This window comes from Rhincodon typus, chromosome 4, assembly GCF_021869965.1.
Source record: "Rhincodon typus isolate 14 chromosome 4, sRhiTyp1.1, whole genome shotgun sequence".
Classification (NCBI taxonomy): Eukaryota; Metazoa; Chordata; class Chondrichthyes; order Orectolobiformes; family Rhincodontidae; genus Rhincodon; species Rhincodon typus.
In genome coordinates this window covers 80570757-80595505 of record NC_063335.1, presented here as the reverse complement: position 1 = coordinate 80595505, position 24749 = coordinate 80570757, and the positions used below count along the sequence as shown (strand labels likewise).

Genomic DNA, 24749 nt, shown 5'->3' with positions numbered 1-24749 from the left:
GATTTTCTGGAAACAAAGCCAAAGTCTTTTGGATGTTGCTGTTCATATACTGATTGGGACCAGGTTCAAAGTGAAGGCAGATCCATAGGAACAAACATATTGTTTGTAATTGCCTGACAAAGCAGCATCTGTAATGGGCATCACACTGAATCCTGCACTTTTGATGGTTTCATAACTAGAAGTACCGAGTACAAAAATCAAGAAAGTATGCTAAACCTGTATAAGACCGTTCAAACCCACTGTCTATGGCTCTCAATTGTGAGCACAGGAAACTTTTAGAGGATGCGCTAAAGTGGTGTGTGGTCATATGGGACTTGGAAACAGGCAAAGCACCAGGGCCTACAATTTCTCTCCCTCGCCTTGGTCCAGTGACCTATTATGTCACCAACTGTGCACAGAACCTTTAACTCCATGCATATGCACATTTTAACAGGAACATGCATTATAAGGAGAACTATTCTCTCAGAACACACTGCTGACGAAGTTGTGCTTTCTTGGCAGTAGCCATGATGCTTTCATCCTGAAACAGTCAGCAGCTCCCAGCATATTTGAGCTTGGTGATAAGGGCTTGTTGTTCTACACTTCGCTCATTACTTCCCTCCACCATCTGACTAAACACGCACACATACAAGAACGATGCTGCCACCAGGAATACTGTGGAGCGAATTGACAGAGAGTGTTTTCTGTTACCTAATATGCCAATGTAGAGGCCTCTACACTGGTTATGTCCTTACACTCAAGGTTGTCTGCTGCATCATCCATGATCTAAGGATGCAAACCTTGCTACTTAATGGGAATCTTGAAGTAGATGGGGGAAGGAAGAGGGGTATCCAGGATACCTTTGTTCCAATGGATTGTCTATGAATGGTTATTCAGATTCTTGTTCCCCTAAAGTCTTATCCCCATATCAGTCTGGGGTGTCTGACAAGCATGCAACTGCAAGGAAACAGATGTGGTAGTGGAGAGAGTATAAATGTTGTCCGCCTAACAGAGGCCAGCAGGTTTGTGCATCACAGAATTACATTCGCTTGGTTTACACCTTGATAATCCTGGTTATCTGTGAAACTGCAGATTGCTGGACTTCTAAAAGACAATGCAAGCCATTTTGAGCAGTGGTTATCGTAATAGCAAAGTGCTCTTCAACCTCGCAACTCCCAGGGAAGTGCAGGTGGACCACAGGAGGGATCATCGTAATAGGGGACACAGAGGTGGACACTCTGGTCAGAATGCTTCTAACTCTCACCCATGCTTTCACTATACCAACCTACCACATCATTCGGACTCACCCCATCATGCTCTTTCCTGTTCTAACAGCCAAGTCTGTTCTGCACAAACCTAAGTGCAGCAGTCTTTATTGGAGCCCTCCAAAAACCAGAGGACCAGAGAGCCAGAGCCCAGTGCATCTCAGTGGTCAGAACGTGGATCTGAGCAGTCTGTTTCTTCCAGTGCTGAAGCAAAAGGGACTACAACACGTACAAGTGCTATGAAGGGCAAGTAGTCTTCACGTTTCTGATGAACAATCAAACAAATGTTAACACAGAGTAATGGGGAACTGTGAAAGGGATGCTGAGTTGATTGTCAGACTCCTTTATCCTTATGGACAGGGCGAGAGGTGATTTGGGGTGGTGGGGGGTGGTGGTGGAAGGTGAATGTTGACTATGGCTACCAGGTTGGTACAACCCAACTGAGCGCTGCACTGGCAGCCTGGGCAGGACTATGCAACACTGCTACTGCACCAACTACATCACATTTCTGCATCTTCTGCCCTTCCTGAAGGTCCAAACCTCATTGTGTACAATGTTTTGTATGATCCTGTACACAAGGTATTGTGCAGAGCACAGCACAGCACACAGACCATGACTATTTTGGAGACCATGGCTGGTGCATATTGAAGGGCATTTCCGGCATCGTGAGGGTTTGCTCAATGCACATCTTGTCATCAGTCAACTTTTATTGTATTACTCCTTGTTACATTGTTATTGGTTACATTTCTCGTTGGTGAAATCCCATTTTAAGTACTCCCTGCAAACAGCCAGTAAGTTTATTTCAATGTACATAGAGGTGAGGGTGAGTGGTGTGGTGCAGCATAAAAAAAATCATGTCAGCTCTGCTCACCTGTATTCCTCACTTCATTGCAATTTCACATCTACTGCACAAGATGCCCTGTGGTTTATAATACCCCTGGGTGATCTGGAATGTCCCAACTACCACATCTTTGCAGTCAACATTCAGATGTTCTAACCTGTGGGAAAATAGGCAAGCCTTCAAACCCAAACACTCATATCTTGATGATATCTAGAAAATGCTGAACTAATCGGTGACAAATACTGATTCCAGGGGTGGCACAGTGGTGAGCAGCAGGGACCTGGGTTCAATTCCACCCTTGGGTGACTGTGCAAATTCCACACAGACATTCTCCCTGTGTCTGCGTAGGTTTCCTCCGAGTGCTCCCAATTCCTCCCACAGTCCAAAGATGTGCAGGTTAGGTGGATTGGCCATGCTAAATTGCCCATAGTGTCCAGGGAATGTGCAGGCCAGGTGAATTAGCCATGGGAACTGCAGCCTTGTGGGGATAAGGAGAGTCTGAGTGGGATGCTTTTCAGAGGGTCGGTGTGGACTTGATGGGCTAAATGGCCTGCTTCCACACTGTAGGGATTCTATGATTCCAGCAGCTACAGTGCTTTGTTTTTGCACTCTCATTCTGATGGGTATTATCAGTGACAAGTGTACAACTACCTTTGGCTAAAACACATCAGTCAGTTGAGTGATTCATTTGTTAGCAGCTGACTGTGAAATCCTGTCAATGTCAAAAGCTGATCCTGAAAGGTGTCAGAAACAAAGAAGTCGAAGGTAGTGGTAGTTTTGACAGCTACTGGTAACAGCCACGCCACCAGGTCTGCTTTAAACAACCTGTAATTGGCCTAGTACAGGTCTCTGAACCTACTTTGATTCTCAGACATGACAAAGGAAGCTGTCTGCCTGCCTGAACACTCCAGGCTGTGCTTATCGTCTCCTATGAGCTGCACCCCTTTGCTCATCTGTCATGAGGAGTGGCAGGTCTGAGGAAAAGGCTGCAGCTCTATCCTGGCAAGAGCTTTGCCTGTCATTTACTCAGCCCCCTCAAGTGCCACTGTCTTCTTGCTTTGATTTTACTGCCAAGTCCCAGGAAACTCATCTTCAGTCAAATCTCAAAAATCACTGCCAAAATAGTCTTCAATTAATTACTAACATAGCTCACATGCAGCCGAGAGCACTGTAATTAAATGCAGAGGTCAGTACTGGAGCCTGCTTCTCAAATAAAACTCTGTTAACCTCTACATATGCCCAAAAGTTAAAAATTCCCTCTAATGGTGGAATCTACTCAGGATCTGAATGACATGAGTGAAAGCAAGAAATATGGGATAAACGAACGAGAAACGCACAAGTGAGGTCTTTCTAAACACTAGGAGCAATGAGTTGTGTTTTGCAGCTACATTCCAGACACCAAAACAAGATTCTGACTTGTGGGCAGCGAGAGACCTATTAAGAGAGCTTATCGCTTGTTTTCACACATTACCAGCTAATTTCACCACTCCCATTCTACCAACCACTGAATAGAAACTACACACCAAGAACTCCTGACCTGTAAATCAGAGAACGTACTCAGTGACTCCAACATGCAGATTGTTCCTCTGAACTTCCACCTTGGACATCAGGCGCCAACATCTAAGGCTATGGTCTATTAAGAGTGACAGCTTGTGTTTCACAGTCATAAATGCTGCCATCTGACACCTTCCAGCCTTTTGCAATCTCAAGGTATATTTCCAATCCACTTGCATTATGTTCACTTCTGTACTTTAATGATGCATTTTGGAATGCACCAGCATCACTTATTTGAATGCTATCGCAAGGATACTTTGCACACAGGGACATGCATCCAGCTCTTTGACTGGACCAGGCCACATCTCTGGGCAGGTTGCTTGCTCTCTTAGTGCTAACTTACATAGAGATGTCAAGAGAATCTGGGTATGCTCTGTCTTGGCTTCCCTTTTTGCACTTTGCTCCTTTGTCGAGAGCTTAATGGTTCACAGTATTGCCGCATTGCCTTGCTACTCAGCGCAGACACAAGGCCAAGCAGATTGCCACACTGGTCAGCATTCAAGGGGGTGGTACATTGTTATGTCAGTTTCACACTTGCACCATATACCAGTACCATACACAGAAAAGCACTGCATGTGGCAGAAGCAAATAGCCATGTCTCAAGTGCAAGAGTAGTCATCAGTGAAGTACAGGGAGACATCCAGCAATCAGGGAATTCCTGGTACAGTACTGTAGGTCAAGGGCAGCCTCTGGCATCAGTCCAGGTATTTCGTACAGTGAGGCACACAGGGCTTCAGGATCAGGATTGTTTCCTCTTAAAGAATGAGAAGATGACCATTAGACACCCTACCACTCAGCATGGGTCTTTCTGTGCTACTGTTGGCTGCCTTCTCTTGAAATGAGAGAAAATGTGGAACTGCACGAGATAGAAGTGGTTAGCGCAGCTGTTAGTGCTGGCACAGGTATGGGGAAAAGTGGTGAGAGGTGGTTCCTGGTTAGTAAGGGGATCAAGGGTTACAGGGAGAAGACAGGAGTATGGGGGTTGAGAAACAAATCAGCCATGATTGAATAGTGGAGCAGACTCAAATGTCCCAAATGGGCTAAGTCTGCTCTGGTATCTCTGGTCTTATGCACAGAATAAGTAGACAGTATATAGATGGTGCCTCAATTATAGTGTGGGAGGGTTTGAGGTGGGTTAGCATGAGGATGCAAGATGTTGCAGGCAATAGGGAGAATAGAGGACCATAAGTCTTGGTGAAAGGTGGGTTCAGTAGTAGAGATAGAGTATGGGGTAGCAGAGACGGGAGAGTAGCACTTATCCTGGTGGAGCGGAGAGAGTCATTGACTTTCTTCCGATCCACTATTGGGCATTCCTCCAGATGGCTAAGAGTTACTCAACTGGTAACCATGGGCCAGGTTGGCAGTATCTGGTGTCATGGCCTCCTCTGCTGGTCCCAGGGGAAGATGGACCTCTGCACCACCCCATACAGAAGGATCTCCAAGTGTTTGTCCCCTTCTCTGCCACAACTGAGACAGATGTTGCAAACTGTGCATCACTGGAATAACAGTAGTTGACTGGGCACACAACAGCCTTTTAAAGATGGCACCAATGCCAGAGACATTCCAGCAAGTATTTCTAGCTATGATGAGTGGGAGACCATGGGGTGTGGCAGGTAGTTAATAAAGTAAGTTTTGGATAATAATGAGAGAAAATTTGCGAGCTCCTTTGAAGAGAGCTCCTCCATGAAACTCGAAAATGACACTTTTATTAAAACATAGCCCCACGGGTCCGAAAATCTCCAGAAACCTCACGTACAAAATGATTGAATTTAATACCGATGTTACCAATCAAATTCCAGAGGTCATGTCACACATTTAATTACAAAATAAATCAAATTATATTGAAGGAGTAGGTACATAATGAAAATAATAATAAGAACCTTTCTGTCTACAATTAATATGATAGGAAATCAAAGGGAAACACACACAAAATTACAAGCAAGTTTCAATTAAATAAAGAGTAACCCAATACTGTGGTTCAAGGACTGGATGAGTTTATTGAAGAGATGTTCATGAATTGTTGAACAACACTATTACTTTTTCATGTGTTTTAATTTTGAGGTCAAATAGTAATGCATACAGAACAGCAGTACAAATGACTCAATTACAAGATCCTTTCAAGAAGGGAGCAGTAGGAGCTGATTAGGATAAATCCAGCACTGAACACAAATACAGCTTAGCAAATGGGGAAATCTGACTCAATGATATAAAAACAACATAATTAAGAGAAATATAATTCATCTTAAAACTCAAACTGAAAATGCCTGAACTGATCAGTACATTTTTGACATCTGGAAAGGAAAACGTAACTCTTCAGACCTAGTGAAGATATTGGGTGAGGAATTACAGTCTTGATATTTCTGGATACTGTAATATTAATTTTGATATTATTGAGCCATTGATCAGGCTTAGTGGGGATAAAACTCAACTACAAACAGTCACCACCTAATGACATGAATGGCACCATAACATATTGGCTTTATGCCTAGCAAAGCGTTATGCCAGAACCAGAGGGTGGGGTACATTTCAAAAATGTCTTTTTCCTTGCTTTGTGGAACAGGAGGAATAAGAATGCTGTCTTCAAATCTCTGAAGCAGTCCTTTTCTATCCCCTACATTTCTATTACCAAATTTTCACTTTTGTTCCAAAGTCAGGGACTAAATCTGACTGGGTGTCCAGTATCTTTCCAGAAGGCTTGATGTGACCCACCTCTCCAGGTTTGACCCCGAATGTCTAAGCTTGCGCACACAAATCTTGTTACATTGTTAAATTCAAGACCAATCTCTTACACAAGACTCTTTACCTGTTCCATAAATATCCCACTTAGATAGTAATAGTCTTTGTCAATGGCCTCACAAATATCCACCATCTTTCTGGTTTTTGTCTTGATTTTACTCAGTTATCTAGCATGTGTTTTTACATTTAAAAGACTAACACAGAATTTAAATGCTAAGAACTGATTTTAAAATTGCCAATGAATATGGCCAATTTTAACTCAAATTGCAACACATCAGCAACTTTAAAAACTGCATCATATACAAGACAAGGTGGTAGTGATGTGCTGGTATTGCCTCTGGGCCAGTAATCCAGAACTCCCATACTCTGTGACCATGACTTCGAATTTCACCATAGCAGATGGTGGAATTTAAATTTAAATAATAAGCCTGGAATTGGAAGTGCACTATGAAGCAAACATTAATGATTTAAAAACCCATCCAGTTCACTAATGTCCATTGGGGAAGGATATCTGCCTGTGTTAGTGATTCCTGGTAATGTGGTTGATGCTGAATTACTGTCTGAAACACCCTAGCAAGAATCTCATTTTAAGGGCAGTTAGGGATAGACGCACCCGCAACCTATAAAAGAATTAGGAAAAATAAATCATGGGTTGGATACAACTGTCTACATTATGATTAGCTTTACTTCCATTATATCTTCAGTTATTAAACCTAAAAAATGTAAAGCTTGTAGTAAAATGCAATTACATGATGCTATAATATGAAGGCGATATGCAACAAATCTCAAATTTTCAACTTAAACAATTGAAACTGCTGTACGCTTTGGTGCCGGATACAGGCATATAATCCAAAAATCCAAAAGTTGAATTATCATTCAAAACAACAGTATAAAAATTGTAAAAGGTATTAGAGGCTGACAAAAAAAAAAAAAAAATGCTTTTTTAAGCATTACTAAAAAATGTTGTCAAAGACAATAAACAATTTTACAAAGACAGCAACTAGTAAGTGATTATGATACAATGGTTTGACCTCGCTGACTTAAGTGGATTATTTCAACTATATGCAACAAAAAAGTTGCCTTAAAATTTACATACAAAATATTTATAATCCAATGAACTGTTTTAAATAATCTTAAAACTGTGAAAAATTTCATAGTGTTTATTAATCCATACATTTCTAGATTTATTTTGAAGAAAAAAGTACCAATTTATTTGAAGTAGTGTATTACCATCACATAGCTGTCATTTTAAAGTACTTAAGGATTTGGTTCATTCGGAGGACGAAGTTTGCGTGTGTTAAAGTAGCACACCACTTGCTGAGGCAATTCAGCGAGGACACTTTGTGCAAGAGCTTCTTTTGTTGCCTGTAGAGATATAAATGTTAGTCTAATTAATATAAACAAATCAATTTAACTTGAAATTAACAACAACTGTTTCTGAAATTTAAATAAAAATGCCACATCTCAAAAATATATCAAATGCATATAGAGATTCAAATAATCTCTACATTTTATAAATGTTCAAGGGGAAAATTTCCCAGTAATTAAAGCCCAAGACAGAATATGTTCTTGAAAAAAAGTCAGCACATTTCTGTCAATAGCTCAATAGTACTTCCTGCAAATTTGCATTCACAAATAAAATTGTGTGACCAGAAAGGAAGAACTACAAAAGGTACAAATAAGACAGGTAAACTAAAGCACATTGTTGTTAATAACTTTTGTTATAGAACAGAAGGTAAAATAGCCACAGCAAATAAAACTGAACTTAGGATGGAGGAGGCTACCACCTACTGGTCAGGCCACTGCATTAGGATGATGCAAGTCATGAGTCAATTCCAGTAATACTCATCAGTAAACCAGATACTCCAAATCTGACAAATGTCACTTTATAATTTGGTTAAAATGCATCGGTGAGAGAGGATTCCAATATATCATGAAGATAGAGTATAGAATTAAGCGTTTGTGGGTAACTCCTGCAAAGACGCAAGAGTTACTTGGCCATAATGAAGCACTTCTAAAAATTAGATAACAATGCTTTGGATTCTACAGAAAATATAAACTAGACTTACCATTTTGTTTGGCAGGACAGTGCAACTTTTGAAATAAAAGTGGTTGTAGAAAAGAAGATCATTCAATAAAAGGTCTTTAAGAAAAGTTCCAAGTGTGATGCTCACAAAGCCAATTTTAAGTTACACAACATTTCAATCTTACTACCATGTGATTATGGATACAGAATTGGACTGTTTTTGAGGTCTGTATGTTGGGTAGATGGCTAAGAGGCTAAGCCGATGCACTAATAATCCTTTGTACTTTAAAAAAAGGCAAGGCATTTAGGACTGAGATGAGGAGTGGGATCAAAGGATTGGATGGTTCTTCTGATATGTTTAATTTGGCTTACTCAATAGTGAGACACAAGTACTGACAAGGAAAAAGTCAAGCATCCAGATATTATAATTTTTCAATGAGTACATATACTGAATGAATAAAAAAAACAAACTTTTCATGAACATGGAAACAGACAATCAAATCACTTCACAATTCATTTTCCTATTTTATTTAATAGTTGCAAACTAATCAAAAATTGTAGTTTTCTTCTCAAACTTTCTTTCCAAACTTGGGTACAATGCAGTTACTCTTCTTCCTATCAGGACTGAACTAGAAGGAGTATTTAAATTGAATTTCATGTCCATCAGGTCACAGTGAATTTAACTACCCGAAATAGACAGATCTCAGGAATTTATTAGAAATGGGAATATTGATAAATTTATAAAGAAAAACACAAAACCTGCAGTGCATGTAGCAATGAGTAAGCATATGGTGATTAATATGAAGCTGCTTACTTCAGGAATGATGATGAGGTTAATAGTACTTGTTGTTAATTATACATGAATAGCTAAATGTGGAAGCAGAATCTTACACGAAGACATGGTTAAAAATACAAGTGTTGCTTTCCAATTTGTGCCACTCCAATATGAACTGCATGGAAATGGACAGCTCGTTAACTGCTTCACCATTGAAATGTATTAAATGTATGAAAGTTGTTTTACTTAGCAGTAGGTGATCAATTAAAATTAAACTTGCCACAGAAAATTATATACTAGCAATTCTACTCAATTTGCCATTTAATGACATGGGTTAACAATTGCTCTAGCACTAAAAAATAAATCAGGAAGCACAGAATCTCATTCTTTCAGGGTAGAGTTTCAGCTTTTCAGCAGATCTGGTGATCTGAACAGAAGTTCTGATGAAATTAATTTAATTCTTCAAAATAATGTTTCAGGTTTCCATTCAAACCTATCTGCATTGTCACAAACAAATTGCTTCACAAAATACAAAATTGGACATTGTTTCGCAACATGATTTTTTTTCCTCTTCGCATTCAAAAAATTCTTGATACACTTAGCAGCAGCAAAATGGTGTATTTTTAATATATCGGAAAATGGGTTTATCATAAATAATAAAAGTCAAAGAACTGTGGTTGCCAGACATCTGAAACAAACAAAAACAGAAACTGCTGGAGAAACTCAGCATGTCTGAAAACATCTATGGAGGGAAAACACAAGCAAATGTTTCAAGCCCTGTGACTCTTCTTCAGAACTCTGTTTTCTCTCCACAGATGCCACCAGATCTGCTAAGTTTCTCCAGCAATTTACACTAGAGTTTATCATAAAGGCAAGGACTTTCAATAAGTGTCTAGTACACCAGCTATATGTAATCCAATTTTAAATTAAAAAGTGTAGAAGACCATTTACTAGCTTTATTGCTGTACAATACAAGGTATCTACTTAATCTTCAAATTCCCCTTTAAGTCCCACAGACAGAGTCGGTTAATGGAAAATTGTTGAGCTGATTCATTCAATTTAGGGTTTGTGGAGATTAGTGTGTGGGCTATCTTTCACAGCAAAGATTTTTTAAAAATCGATACAAACCATTACAGAAACTTCATTTACAATGGACGTGCTAGAAATTTCTTGACTCTGAACAAGGTTACAAAATCCCAAGTGCTGACAGTGTCAAAAGCATTTTTTGTTTATTTTTTCTGTATTTTTTCTCCCTCTCTGAAGCTAATATTTCATATCCCTCCATTTCACTTTCTGTATCTGACTTGACATTAAATTCATTCATTCTAATTTACCCTTATAACCAAGTTATCTATAAAGTACTGATAGCACAGACATGGATGACTTAGTCCAAGAGTTCCATGCAGTGTTTGTGTTCCACAAAAGCTTCCTCTCACACCTATCATCATCTAATCCCATCAACATTTCCTTGTATTCTTCCTCATCGGTGCGGTCAGGTGGCCAGCAGCAGCAGTGCTTACAAGACTGGTTAAGAATTACAATCGAGCATGTTGGAAATTTTGACCAAGTTAGTTTAAACTCTGACCTCGGTTAAAACTGCAGCCAGGATACGGCATGACCTGCAGTTTCCTGTGTTGACCAAATAAGACAGGTGTCATGTGACCAGTTAAACAGACTGGCATTTTACTACCTTATATGGAGAATGGAATGTGACTTTAATTTTTGGGAATTTTTTTGACCAGCAAAACTTCATTGGCTGGGATCAAACAATGCAATCAGGCTAAAAATCAATTCATTTGCTGAGTGCCAGAGAACTTTCTGGAAAAGGAGCACATTTTGAGATAAGTTAGTTAAACAAAGATTTTTTTTTCTGGAGAAGCCTTCGAGCCCACATTTGAGAAGTACATGCCCTAAAGTTATCTTCAGAGAAGACACAGAACCATGAGGTGTGATCTACACAGGGAGCAAAGTTGGCCACTTCACTCAAATCCGGACAGTATTTGATCCAAGCTGAACGGTGAGTTGAAGTTTAGAGTTAGGATTAAATATGAATTAAGTAAAGTGAATTTAAATAAAGTGAGTTAAAGTTGAAGTTAAATTAAAGGAAACGTAAATATTGCAATGATGCATGTTTTACACTTAAACAGTTTAAATAAAAGGGCTGTTTAATTACATTCTGTGTCTGTTCCCTGTCTTTTGTCTGTCATACAAAGGTAAGAATACCTTGGGTAAAAGGTTTGAGCGTTCCTTTTCAGGCAATATCGGTTTATTAAGATCTTAAATATGTCAAACTGTTTCCTGTAACTTCTTACCATTTCAAGTTCTACATTCTTAGCACCATCTCAGTAAAGTGGTGTGCGCTAAACTCCCTGTTGCATGTACTAATGATAGTTTATATTCATGGTCCTTAGTTTTGATCTTGCCTACAAGCAGAAATATTTCTCAATGCACATCCCTTCAATACCTGTCATAATCTCAAAGGCATGTATCAGACCACAACTGAGTCTCTCTGCCCTTCAATGGCAATATTTGCCCACTTATCTTCAGCTCACACCAGGAACTCCATGGCAAAGTAAATTTGAATAGTCAAATGACATACCCCTGCTCCTAGATTTTTCACATTCTTATTCTGCTGAAACCATCATCTACGTCTTGAGATTCCAATAATCTAACTTGATTATCCTCTCACTCTACACCCACTGCAAAATTCTCCTGACCATATCTTAATTGGCTCCAAGTCCAGCAAACTTTCAACTTGAACATTTTCAAACCCTAACAAGACCTTGTCACTTCCTATCATTGTAATCTTTTCCAGCCCAGAAACCCTCCAAACTCTGATTTTACCCTTGCCAGATTTCACTTTGTTTCTCCATCAGTAGTTGCGCTGCCAATACCCTAAATTCTGAAATTCCCTCCTTTAGCATCTCTAGACACCTTCAATCTCAATTCCCCTGTACCTATATATCCTTATATGGCTGTGTCAAATTTTGTTTGCTAACACTCCCATGAAGTGTTATGCACAATATTAAAGATACCGCATAAATACAGGTTATTCCTGACGTTGCACTTGACTATAACTAAAGGACATCTCAAAGCAATGTAAATCAGTCCAAAGACAATTCATTTTGATGAATTCTAGAGAGTTGTTTTTAAGATACTTATCTAAATATGTTTAGTTCACAAGAATTTGGACTTAGGGTTTGAACTGCAATCTGTAACAAACAATGGGAGAGGGCAGGATAGAAGCCAGTACAATAAACATGCTAGCTAAATTGGAACAGGTAGATGAGATAGATGTCAGTAATTCCAATAATGCAAACCGCATTTCTGCATAAGTCTGTACATAAAGTCAGTTTTTACAATTAAACAAAACATGAAATAAATTCTTCAGACAGTGATGCTACCATTGTAAATAAGTAAAACTTACATTATGAAACTTCCTAAAAGGCACAAACTGGACTATATCTCGGATAGCTATTTCCCCAGTGGGTGATTTAAGAACACATTCATCACCATCCAGAAATTCCATGGCACTGAAATCTGCTCCACCAACACCAACAATGATGATAGACATCGGCAATTTGGCAGCATTGACAATGGCCTGTCTTGTGTCATCCAAATCTGTAATCACTCCATCCGTGATGATCAGGAGGATGAAATATTGCTGTTCAAGGAAAGAGAATGGCAGTTCATAATTTGCAATTCAATGTGCTGTAACTGAATTTTATACCAGACACAATAAGTACATATTTAATGGATACATAATTTGTGTTATACATTAAATCTGCATTTATAATCCCACATTGGGATTAAAATCACGGCTGAAGTTTTTAGCTTGAGGATAAAGGGATGTTAGAAATATTAAAGGCATGCAGCAGGAGATTAGTATGAATATTTATGATGACTAAGATCTTAAAATACTTAATTTCTAATATAAATTGCAAACAATTTTCAAAACAGCTGAAATCAAAAGGAGGGTGATTCTCTTCTGCAATTCCAAACAAAATCAGGTGACACTGCTGCAGTGAATGTTGGAAAATTCAGGGAGAGAGACCACTACCTTGTGGTGCTGACTGGGATTGTCATCCTTAATATCCATAGGGGCTGCTGCTGCTGCTTCCCTACTCCCAGTATGCAAATGAACTGACTTTACCCCAGACTGTCATCCTTTCCACTCATTGCCGCTTTCTGGGCCTGAGAGGTTGGAGGTGACAACACATCATTAGAAACAACAAGGGCTCCCTTTTTGTAGCTTCTTCCTTCCAGTTTGCTCTTAATACCTGCCCTAGGCTTTACCCTCGGCCAAAGTCAGAGAGTTATAGAGTAATAAGCATGGAAACAGGCCCTTCAGCCCAAACTGGTCCATGCTGACCATGGTGCCCACTCAGTTAGTTACAATTGCTCGCATTTGGTCAATATCCCTCTAAACCCTTTCCGTCCAAGTACCTATCCAAATTTTTTTTTTTTTTTTTTTTTAAAAATTTTTTTTTTTTACCTGCTTTTACCCCTTTTTCTGGGGCACCCCTTCCCATATATGCACCACTCTCGGTGTGAAGAAGTTGCCCCTCAGGTCCTTCTTAAATCATCCCCCTCTCACCTTAAACCTATGCCCTCTAGTTTTCAATTCCCCATCCCTGGGAAAAAGACTATATGCATTCATTCTATCTATGCCCCTCATGATTTTATACACCTCAATGAGGTCACCCCTCATTCTCCTATGTTCCAAGGAATAAAGTCTCATCCTGGCCAACCTCTCCCTATAACTCAGGTCTACTAGTCCTGGTAACATCCTCATAAATCTTCTTTGCACATTTTTCAGTTTAACTATATCTTTCCAATAACAGGGAGACCAAAACAATACACAATATTCCAAGTGCGGCCTCACCAACAACTTATACAACTGTAACGTAATGTCCCAACTCATATACTCAGTGCCTCAACTGACGAAGGCCAGCGTGCCAAATGCCTTCTTCACCACCCTGTCCACCTGTGATGCTGCTTTCAACAAACTATGTACTTGTACTCCTAGGTCCTTCTGTTACACAACACTCCTCAGGACCTTACCATTTACTGTACAAGTCCTACCTTGGTTCGACTTTCCAAAGTGCAATACCTCACATTTATCTGTATTGAATTGCATTTGCCAATCCTCAGCCCACTTCCCCATCTGATCAAGATCCTTCTGTAATGTTTGATAACCTTCTTTGCTATCAACAATACCTCGTAATTTTGTATCATCTGCAAACTTACTAATCACGCCTTGTACATTCACATGCAGGTCATTTATGTAAATAACAAATAACAAAGGTCCCAGCACTAACCCCTGTGGCACACCACTAGTCACAGTTCTCCAGTCCGAGAAACAACCTTTAACCATCACCCTCTGCTTCCTACCATCGGGCTAGTTTTGAATCCAATTACCTAGCTGTCTCTGGATCCCATGCAACCTAATCTTCATGACTAGCCTGCAGTGCGGGACCTTGTCAAAGGTATTACTGAAGTCCATATAGACAACACCCACTGCCCTATCCTCATCCATCCCCTTGATTACCTCTTCAAAAAACTTTAAAAAGATTTTTCAGACATGACTTCCCGCATACAAATCCATCATGACTATCCCTGATCAGACCTTAACTATCCAAATGTTGATTGACCCTGTCCCTCAGTATCCTCTCCAATAACTTGCCTACCACTGATGTCAGGCTGACTGGCCTGTAGTTCCCCGACTTCTCTTTGCTACCTTTCTTAAACAATGGAACAACATTACCCACCCTCCAGAACTTCACCAGTGGCTAAAAATGAAGCAAAAATCTCTGCAAGGGCCCCTGCAATTTCTTCCCTAGCCTCCCACAATATCCGAGGATGGACTTATCAGGCCCAGGGGATTTATCCACCTTAATATGCTTTAAGGCTGCAAATATGTCCTCTCTGGTAATGTGGCTGTGGTTCAAAACATCCCCACTTATTTTCCGTATTTCTTTAGCATTCATAAACACTGAGGTGAAATATTCATAATCCTGAGGCTCAACACAGAGACGGCCATGCTGATCTTTAAGGGGACCTATTCGCTCCCTAGCCACCCCTTTACTATTAATATAGCCATAGAACCTTTTGGGATTATCTTTAACCTTATCTGCCACATCCATCTCATACCCTCTTTTTGCTTTTCTGATTTCCCTCTTAAGTGTGCTCCTACACTTTTTAATAGTCATGTAGGGATTCAATTGAGCCCGATAGCTTAAAGTCTTCGATGGGTGCTGGCTTCTGACCTTTAGAGAGTTTATGCCCGTTTTAAGGTCTTTCACTGCAAAAAGTTCCTTCTTTGCAGTAAAGCATTACGTAATAAAAGCTAGGAGTCTGTCACGTAAATGCAACAGCTCCCACTTCAAGAAATGGATCAAAATTGGGAGATATAATTCAAGCCAGATGGAACCACTGACGCAGAGGAGAATTCACCTCAAAGTGTCTTGCCCATATACAGTTCTCTGCTAATGTTAGACTATCCATTCGTGAAGAATAGCTTCACATGAGAAATGAACCTGTAGCCCTTCCATCAGCCTCAGGCAGTAGAATAAGATGGAAATTAGACTGCAGGGACTCCATGCCATTATTTATTTGTCTCGTTCTCTCAATGCAAATTGGCATAGAAGCACTGTACACTACTCAATACTAACCCACATGGCAATATTTTTGACGTAATCAAAAACACTCAGTTTGACCATTATTGGTATTAGTTGTCTGAGCCAGGGTTTGGTTAGGTAGTGTTAGTACTTGTGAAAGTGAAAATCTCTAACTCCAGTAAGAGACTGCTTTGTTTCTTCAATTCAAACCGACTAGGAGGTTCCAACTTAACTTTCTGTGCTCTAGTGAATGCTAGATTTTTAACCTTTCCATTTGTAACGACATGACATCTATGGTCGTCATCATCATCATTGTGTCAATCTACAATGCATTCTCTTTACCCACAGTTAAAATATTTAAAATGGCACACAGTAATATTTTGGTGCTTCAATTTTTGCCAGACACTGCATAAAGTCAGCACTACTTCGTATGGAATGTACCAGCTTGGTGCAACATAATGTAATATTTTAAAACTAAAATACTTCATTACTGCAACAGAGTTAGCTTCTTGAGGCACTTTACAGAGATATGTCCCAAATGTAAGTGTAAAAATACTCACCGAAGCTATTGCCTGCTGTGCTGCTGCTGCAGCAAATCTTGCCACGTGATTTATTATCGGCGAGAAGTTTGTAGGCCCATGGAGCTTGACTTGAGGTAGACAGTTTCGGTAGGCATCTACTATTCCCTGCACTCCTAACAAATGCAGACATATGGAAATTTCAAAGAAAGAACACTTACGGTCATTCCAGTAACTAGTTTTGCAGTACAACATACATGAAATGGATTCCTGCTTTTCTGTTTCACAAGTCACCTATTACAGAATGATGTACCATTTGGAATAATGCTAGAAAAGAACTGTCTGCATTTATATATCAAGTTATTCAAAAATACTTTGCTGCCTAACTCACCTATCCACTGGTCGCAAGCAATTTAGTTCCTTTTGTAAAAAAAAATTCAACGAACAACCCCTGCCTCCTACTGTTGCCCTAATGTCGGAGTAAATGGAGACAGCCCCTGCTGGATGTCAGTAGGGAAACCAACTACTTTTCTTAATAGCCAGGAAGGCACGAAATCAGGCAAATGAAGAATTGAAGACCTTAATTTAGCACTTAAGTGCCTTAATTGCAAGCAAAACAAGAACGTCCCAAATGGACCTAATTGCATAAGTGGGAAGGAAGGTAGTATCTCTCTATGGCAACTCGACCAATTATTTGCCCTTCTCTTCACCTCCAGAGGGGAGGAAATTGTACCCTAAAATTGATATGTTGTGCTTGGTGACCAAAACATGGGAAAAGACATAGATTTTGAGGAGGATATTAAATGTAGAATTCGTAGAATTGGAATCATGTCATATAATGACTTGAAGTTTTACAAACTAATTTTCCAAGACTGAAAACACAAGATCGATCATCGCCTATGGAAATGAAAAAAAAAGTGGGAAACTGGCCTAGCTATCTGAAACATTGTTTGCATAAGGGTGAATTTTGGTGACCTTAATAGTAGAAGTCACAATTTTTTTTTATTAAATCACAGAATATTGGCATTGCTGGTTAAGCCTATATTTATTGCTGATCCATTATTGCCCTAGAGAAGATTTAAAACTAGAGTTCAAAATTTTCAATCTGGATGTCTCTTCTGCGGTTCCATTGAGAGTATTAATTTCACATCATCTCCTCCAAAATGTACACCTATAAACTGCATCCTAAATATTTTGAAATAAATCGCTGATAAGAAATTACTTTCAAAAAAAAACAAAGCCAATATTTGTAATATTAACTGAAAATACTGAAGAAACTCAGCCCAGAGTGAAACAGTTAAATCTTTTTCAGAATTATATTTAGCAGTACTTCACCTGATTTTAGATCTCTTAGCATCAGGGCTTACAAGTTACAAACGGCAAATAGAACAGCATAATCACTATCATTTCAAAGTACGTTATATTGGTTAGCATAATGATAATTTAAATAAAATCATGTCAACCTTTCTCAGGGCATTTAAGTAAAATATATTTTAGATCTTTCCATCTTGTGTATATACTAAACAGTTTAAAGAATTATTATTTGATTAAAACTCATTTTCATTAGCAAATGAAATAGATATAACCTTTCACATAATGTAGAACTTGAATTTACACAGCTGATCTTCTAAAGGTTTTGTAGTATTTATGCCTTTCAGTCATTGTTTATATGTTATTTTGTTTTTGTCTGATCATTCCCACACTAAGCAGACATTGTCAAATTGCAGTGCTACAAAATATCTCCACCTCACACGATAGTGTAAATAGTTCAGTATGAAATAGGGGTGGCATGGTGGCTCAGTGATTAGCACTGCTGCCTCACAGCACCAGGGTCCCTGGTTTAATTCCACCCTTCAGCAACTGGCTGCATGAAGTTTGCATGTTCTCCCTGTGTCTGCGTACGTTTCCTTTGGGTGCTCCGGTTTCTTCCCACAGTCCAAAACGATATGCAGGGTAGTTGGATTGGACGTGCTAAATTGCCCACAGTGTCTAGGAATGTGCAGGCTAGGTGGGTTAGCCATGGGGATGCAGCGTGGCAGGGAGGGGATGTCTGGGTGGGATGATCTTCAGAGGGGTGGTGTGGACCAGATGAGCCAAATGGCCTGCTTCCACAAATGTAGGGATTCTATGAAAAAGAGTTTTGCTTTTCCATAACCACAATTTTAAAATAGGTTTATAGAAAGTAATAAAAAGGAAGTGCCATACCTGCACAGAATGGATTGGTAGGGTTGAAATTAAGTGGAAATTCATGTGATACCTGCAGGGGAAGAAAGCTAAAGCATAAATTGTACTCAAAATACAAAATCACATTTATAATCTCTTTCATCAATTGCTTCATATTTACCTGCCAGTTAGGGGGTATCTGTGCACCAAATCCAAATGCCGGAAACAATTTGTCTCTTAAAAAAAAAAAACACACAATTATATTCAGAAACTGCCACTAAACAAAAAAAGCAGAGAAAACATATATAACCAACAAATGCCACAAAAAAATATTCTGCAAGAGCGAGTCAAACAATCTATGTCCGTTATTTACATGACGACCACTTGTACCCAGAATGCCTTATTATATGTGTTCATAACATTCAGCTCAGATTGGAGTTTTCTTGCCAAGGTACAGTGTGTGTGCTAACGAGCTAGCACAGAGCTCCATTTTGGTAGAAGTTTTAAAATCTCTTCAGGCAATCCAATGGAAATCAGACAAAATAATTTTGTCAAGGAATTGAGGGCCTCTGAATCTAACTTGAGTAGACAAGAGACACACACTGCTTCTTTTCAAAGAAAGTTTGGCAGACCACAAGCCAGGCTGTGGTCCCAGCAAGCAAGAGCTGTTGGTCAATCAAAAACTGGCAGTTCTTGAGCTCCGCAGTACCAATGGAGGAAGTTGACAATGTCCTCTTCCAGAGTCTAAGGATCCAGGCCATAGTTAAGGAGCTGGCAGAAAGGGTTGCAGGAACCCAGGGTGCGGGCCAAGGAGACATGAGGGAGAGGGATTGGGGAATGGCTCTCAACAGATCCCCACTTTTTGATGTCAACATCCTTCAAACAGGTATTTGATTGAAAGACACCCCCACCAAGGTGGCCAGTGGCCCGCACAGTTTGGCAGCGTACATTATATGCTGACAGGTGAAGTAGTGGCTAGATTAATCCCCGTGATGGTGGAAATGTGGCCCTTAAATTGGTCACTATAGGGCATCAATTGCCTGTGGAAAGGTCAACTGGAGGTGAGAAGGCAGCAGTTTCATGCATAACACCCTACTTTCTTGCTTGACTAAATGCCCAGCCCACCTCCAGGCTCACCGCCCACAACAGCAGATGATTGCATTCAACATTCCTGCCCTCAAGAAAGGCTTTAAACTTTCAATTCCCCAGGCCAATGGTACTGCTGACACCAGTCCAAAACCCCTTCTACTAATTGATGCAGCCTGTACAGGAGGCTTCTATTGCACAAAACTAAGCTGACTGTTCAAATTAAATAGAATTAGATATAATACAGAAAGAGAAAGAACGAGAGATGTATGGGCAAGAAAATACAAAATAATGGTCATGCTGAAAGTTATCTTGCTCCAGTTCTATTTATTCATCCCAACGGCAATGGAGAAGAACAATAAAAAGTGCTGGCCTTGCCAGATGTGCTTACATCCTGAAATTGAATTAAAAAGTACGCGCAAAATTATTACAATGAAATGTCAAATGAAGTGGCAGGAGATAAAGTATCAATAATTGGTTTACAGATATCTAATCAAATAGATCAATCCTGGAAGACTTTCATATGAAAATTTGGAATGCCAAATGATTTTATGATTTATATTAATGACTTGAGCTTGAATTTTCATTTCACCACCAGACTGGGTAGACCCACCTCCAGGTTTAAAAGAGGAATCTCTTGGAGGCAGCCCCCAAATCCCCATCACCAATCAAAAATGACAGGATCGGGAGAAGCAAGTACTGAGGTGGACAGGTTTGAAAGTTCACCTCAGTTGTCTGGTACTTCTTCATAGTTGCAATAAAAGCAGTTTAGCCCTCTAGCCCTCTAGCCCTCACTCGTCAAGGCCCATATATCGCCATGGGTAGTTTTCATCACACATGCTTAGCTGAGACCCCAGACCAATGAAAGCATGACCATCAAAAGAGATTCTGTTTAGACAAGCGAACCAAATTGTTGGTTTTGCTTGTTTTACATCTTGCATTGGTTATAGCAAGCTGTTCTTTGTGATCTCTTTTGTCTCAAATGTTTATGTGAACAAGGTTAAGATGGAGGAAATGTTTGAAGCCTTTTGATACTGTAGTAGTCTGACTGACAATTTTATTGAGTTCCAAAGAAGAATCATTCCAAGTTTGTAGTGTTAACTCTGTTTCTCTCTCCACTGCTTCACCTGGAAGGTGTGTTTGGGACACTAGACAATGAGGAGAAAGGTGGTGAACGGGCCACGTGCCATGGTGGAGTGAGCAAGTATTAAGGCTGATAGAGAAGCGGACCAATGTGTCGTTGGATGGAACAGTCCTTGCAGCATACTGACAGTGAGGAGCAGAGGAAAATGTGCTTGATGGTGGCATCCTACTGGAGATGGCAGAAAATGATCTTTTGAATAGGGAGATTGGTGGGTGAAAAGTAAGGATAAGGGGAACCTTTTGGTTACTTGTCATAGAGGGGAAAAGGTTGAGGACCGAAGTGTGGGAGATGGGTTGGACACAGCTGAGGGCCCTGCCAACCATGGTGGGACAAATACTCAGTTGAGAAAAGAGGACATGTTGGAGGCATCCTGGTTGACTGTGAAACCAGTTCACCCATCTTCTGACAAGGATATAACCATAGTACAAGGAAACCAAGAAAGTGGCTGTATAAATGAAAAGTTAAGAAGTCAGACTGATAAAATAAATAGTAATGCATTACGTATCGTAGTCTTGAATGATCATTCCAACAGACCAGATTGCCATCAGGTATTCATTAAATCCATTAGGACTAATATAATGTAGAGAGTCAGGTTTACGAGGATCTCCATTTGAGCCTGTGAAATCAATACCAACCTGCAATTAAAGCAGCAAGAAAACATTTGCTAGAAATTATTATAAAACAAAATACAGATCCTTAACGTAGCTTCATTAATGCTAAATGGATGTCATGTTAGTTTTATTAAGAATGAAATTCTTAACCTTTATTCTTCACATTGCATTTTATTTGACTGAATACTGAAGCATTTTCATGTTCCCCCTCTAACTGGCAGGCATGTTAATTTTTTTAAAAAATTCATTCATGGGATGAGGGTTGCGCCAGCTAGGTCAGGATTCATTGCCCATCCCTAATTGCCTGAGTCTCTGGATCAACAGTTCAGTGATAATACCACTAGGCCACTGTCTCCTTATTAACAGATCAATCTCTAGTTATTTGCCTTTGATTTCAATAATAATGCAATTATTAAATAGTAATTCATTTGGCACTATGACTTTAATAAGAACTATTTCCATAATTTAAAGCACCCAGTAAGGAACTCACTTCTGGGAAGTCCAGGGATTGGGTCTGCACTCACAAAGGGGGACTACAGCCACTGCTGACCTCAAAATAAGCCACCCACAGACATTTTGTGGGCTCTGAAGTGCCAATGCCCCATTTTGAATTAACTCAAGTCTGATCTTTACCGTTAGGGAACAAACTGTTCAAAACCAGTAAAGTTAACAAGGAAACTGAGCAGCCTCAGAATTCTCACTGGCAGAGAATTAGGATGTTAAAAATTACAGATTCACTTTTAAATTATTTTTCCAAAAGAAGAATAACGAAATGGGGCATGTCTTTCATTTAACATTGTAAAACAACACAAAGGTACATTACAGGATGGGTGGTCCTGGTGAAGGATAGAATATGGATATCTTCAAGATTAAAATGGTCTGGTACATCTTGGAGATATTTCAATGCAGTATGTGGAGATCTCATTTCTCCATGTCAGTGTATTCTCAGTCTCAGGAATGTCATTATGAGCAGATGCTACAAAGATGCTTCATACATCTAATAGTAACACTTTTAGGATGATGGCGAACAAAGACCAGTCAGATCACTCAGCCAATTTTGGCATGCAGCATAACAAAAAACTGATAGTGTACTTCAGCAAAAACTTACACAGATTATTTTTCCAGTACTTCAATAAATACAGTAAAATAGAGCAAACATACAGCTATCAAGACTAGAAACTGCATGTATGACATGCATGCATGTTCATAAGAAAGGACTGGTGACAAAATACACAAATATAATAACATAATGCCATACAACAAGAGGACACATGAATACTGCAGTCAGCTAAATGAACCATCTGAGGTTAACCACTATCACTCCATGGATAGAAACAAACTAACTAGGACCAACACCACCATTCGTTACTCAGGAGAAAATATATTACCCAGGTATCAGTTTTCTTGCTTTGGAAATGATATGGAGCAAAATAAAGCACAGAATAAAACAACAAAAGTAAATTAAGCCATTTATATTGGTATGATAATGTCACATATTAATTTTCATACAGCATAGTATATCCCTATTCCGATTTTAGACCATTGCTGCCAAACTGTAAAATGAGAACAAAACAAAATAGAAAGAGATTAGCAATGAGAATATTATGGATGAGTGTAAACTCCAAGGATTAAAATTAGAGGTCAACCCATTAATGTGTAGAAAATTAATTTGTTAATTTCAACTCATTAAAAAATTAGGTTGACTGCCAAAACCTCCTTATATTATTCATTTTCATTCCCAAAACCGGATGCAATTTTGGGCTCACTTTCTTCATTAATTTACATACTTGAACAATTTACTCACAATGAAGTTCATCTGACAGCCACCCATAATGTAGTCCAAGAAAGAGTATTCTTTCACAATCTGCAAATTAAATATTTAGAAGTATGTTGGATTTTTTCTGCATAACAAACTGAATATCAACGTACAATCTATCAGTTAATATTCTTACCTGAATATTAATATATATTAGGGATAAGGAACAAATGCTGGCATTGCCTGTGACATTCACATCCCATGAACGAATAGAAAAGAAATCTGATCACTTAAAAAGCATTCAATTGTTTTAACCAGTGAGAAGAATTGAGAATGTTTTTAATTAATTAATAAAAGGAAATCACTAATTGTTTCCATCGATAAATTGTCCAGTGTGAAAACTAAATTGAGGAATAAAGAACTAGCATCATTCAAATCCTCAGGCCAGCTGAAAGCATTAATTACTTGCTCCCCATTTTCTGCCACTACAGAACAGGTCACTCACTATGAAGTGCAACTTTACAATTTACAAACTCTGTCCATTATAGTGACGTACCTGCCCATGGTACTTCTCACAGCAACACAGTGATCATAGACACAAAGTCAAAAGGTCACAGTGATATAGTTATTGTGCCATAATGTAACGTGCCACAGTTATTACACTGAAAAAAAATTACTGACATATGAATTTCCCAAAAGAATGGGAAAAGCACCTAAATTAACAAATCCACTGAAGCTGAAGAAATGTGAATGTATGCGCACAAAATTATTGTGAAATATGAGTAACTTTCCTTTAAATACATCCATTAGAAAGAAAGTCACAAACCAGGATACGAGGCTTACTTAGGCTTCAGATATTCAACAGAAAAAGTTTGCAACCAGCCTAGTGTGGATTTGACTCCATTTTTCTTCAAAACACAAATAAATCTATGGAATTTTGCAACAGGACTTGCTTCTCAACAATGTCTCTGTTTTGAAAAGCATACTGTCAAAGCTCCATGTGTTTGTTGATTTTTAAAGAAGTACAACTACAGTGAAAGTCTGTTATAATGGCAATCAAGAAATCACAAATTTGGTGTTAGCACAGGGGTATCATGGCTCTCATTTGTTGACATGAGAGAAAATAGCACAAGTGGGGTGCCACAAAATCCTGGTTCCAGTGAAGTGGGGTTTCAGAAAATACTGTGAGAAACCACATGTGGGCCCACAGGAATTAAAAAAAAAAAACTGTGTGAAACTCACCAAAATTGACACTGGGCAGATTTCTGGCAAGCTCATACAGTTCAAAACGATGCGGCAGAGGAAATGCTACAAAATCTAAAACTGAGATTGATAGGCAGAAATGGTCTGGGCAATCTCAAGCTAACATGACACTGGCATAGGAGAGTTTACACTGCAAAGATAGCTCAAGCAGGACAAGTTCACATCATTTTTGCACACTGTCAGTCAGTGACACTGAAGAACTAGACAGAATCAGAGCTCAAACTGTTCAGCTTTTATGAAAACCAAGGGGCATGTACAGAAGGAATCATAGAATCCCTACAGTGTGGAAACAGGCCATTTCGGTCCAACAAGACCACACTGACCCTGACAGCATCGCCCCCCCCCCAGACCCCCCCCCCCCCCACCCCCCCCAATCTACACATCCCTGAACACCACGGGCAATTTAGCATGG

The 24749-nt window shown here is 39.3% G+C and overlaps 1 protein-coding gene across 1 annotated transcript in view; it reads right to left on the bottom strand.

The window, feature by feature from the left end:
* Positions 1-5616: 5616 nt before the first annotated feature.
* Positions 5617-24749, bottom strand: part of LOC109911181 (copine-3-like) — a 33151-nt gene continuing 14018 nt past the window's right edge. Inside the window, exons 3-9 of the mRNA XM_048595784.1 lie at positions 23123-23182; positions 21209-21342; positions 18659-18713; positions 18520-18571; positions 16357-16490; positions 12604-12840; positions 5617-7740 (exon numbers count right to left, since the gene is read on the bottom strand). Coding sequence (XP_048451741.1) covers positions 7633-7740; positions 12604-12840; positions 16357-16490; positions 18520-18571; positions 18659-18713; positions 21209-21342; positions 23123-23182 — 780 coding nt within the window. The 3' untranslated portion in view covers positions 5617-7632. The remainder of the gene's footprint in view (positions 7741-12603; positions 12841-16356; positions 16491-18519; positions 18572-18658; positions 18714-21208; positions 21343-23122; positions 23183-24749) is intronic.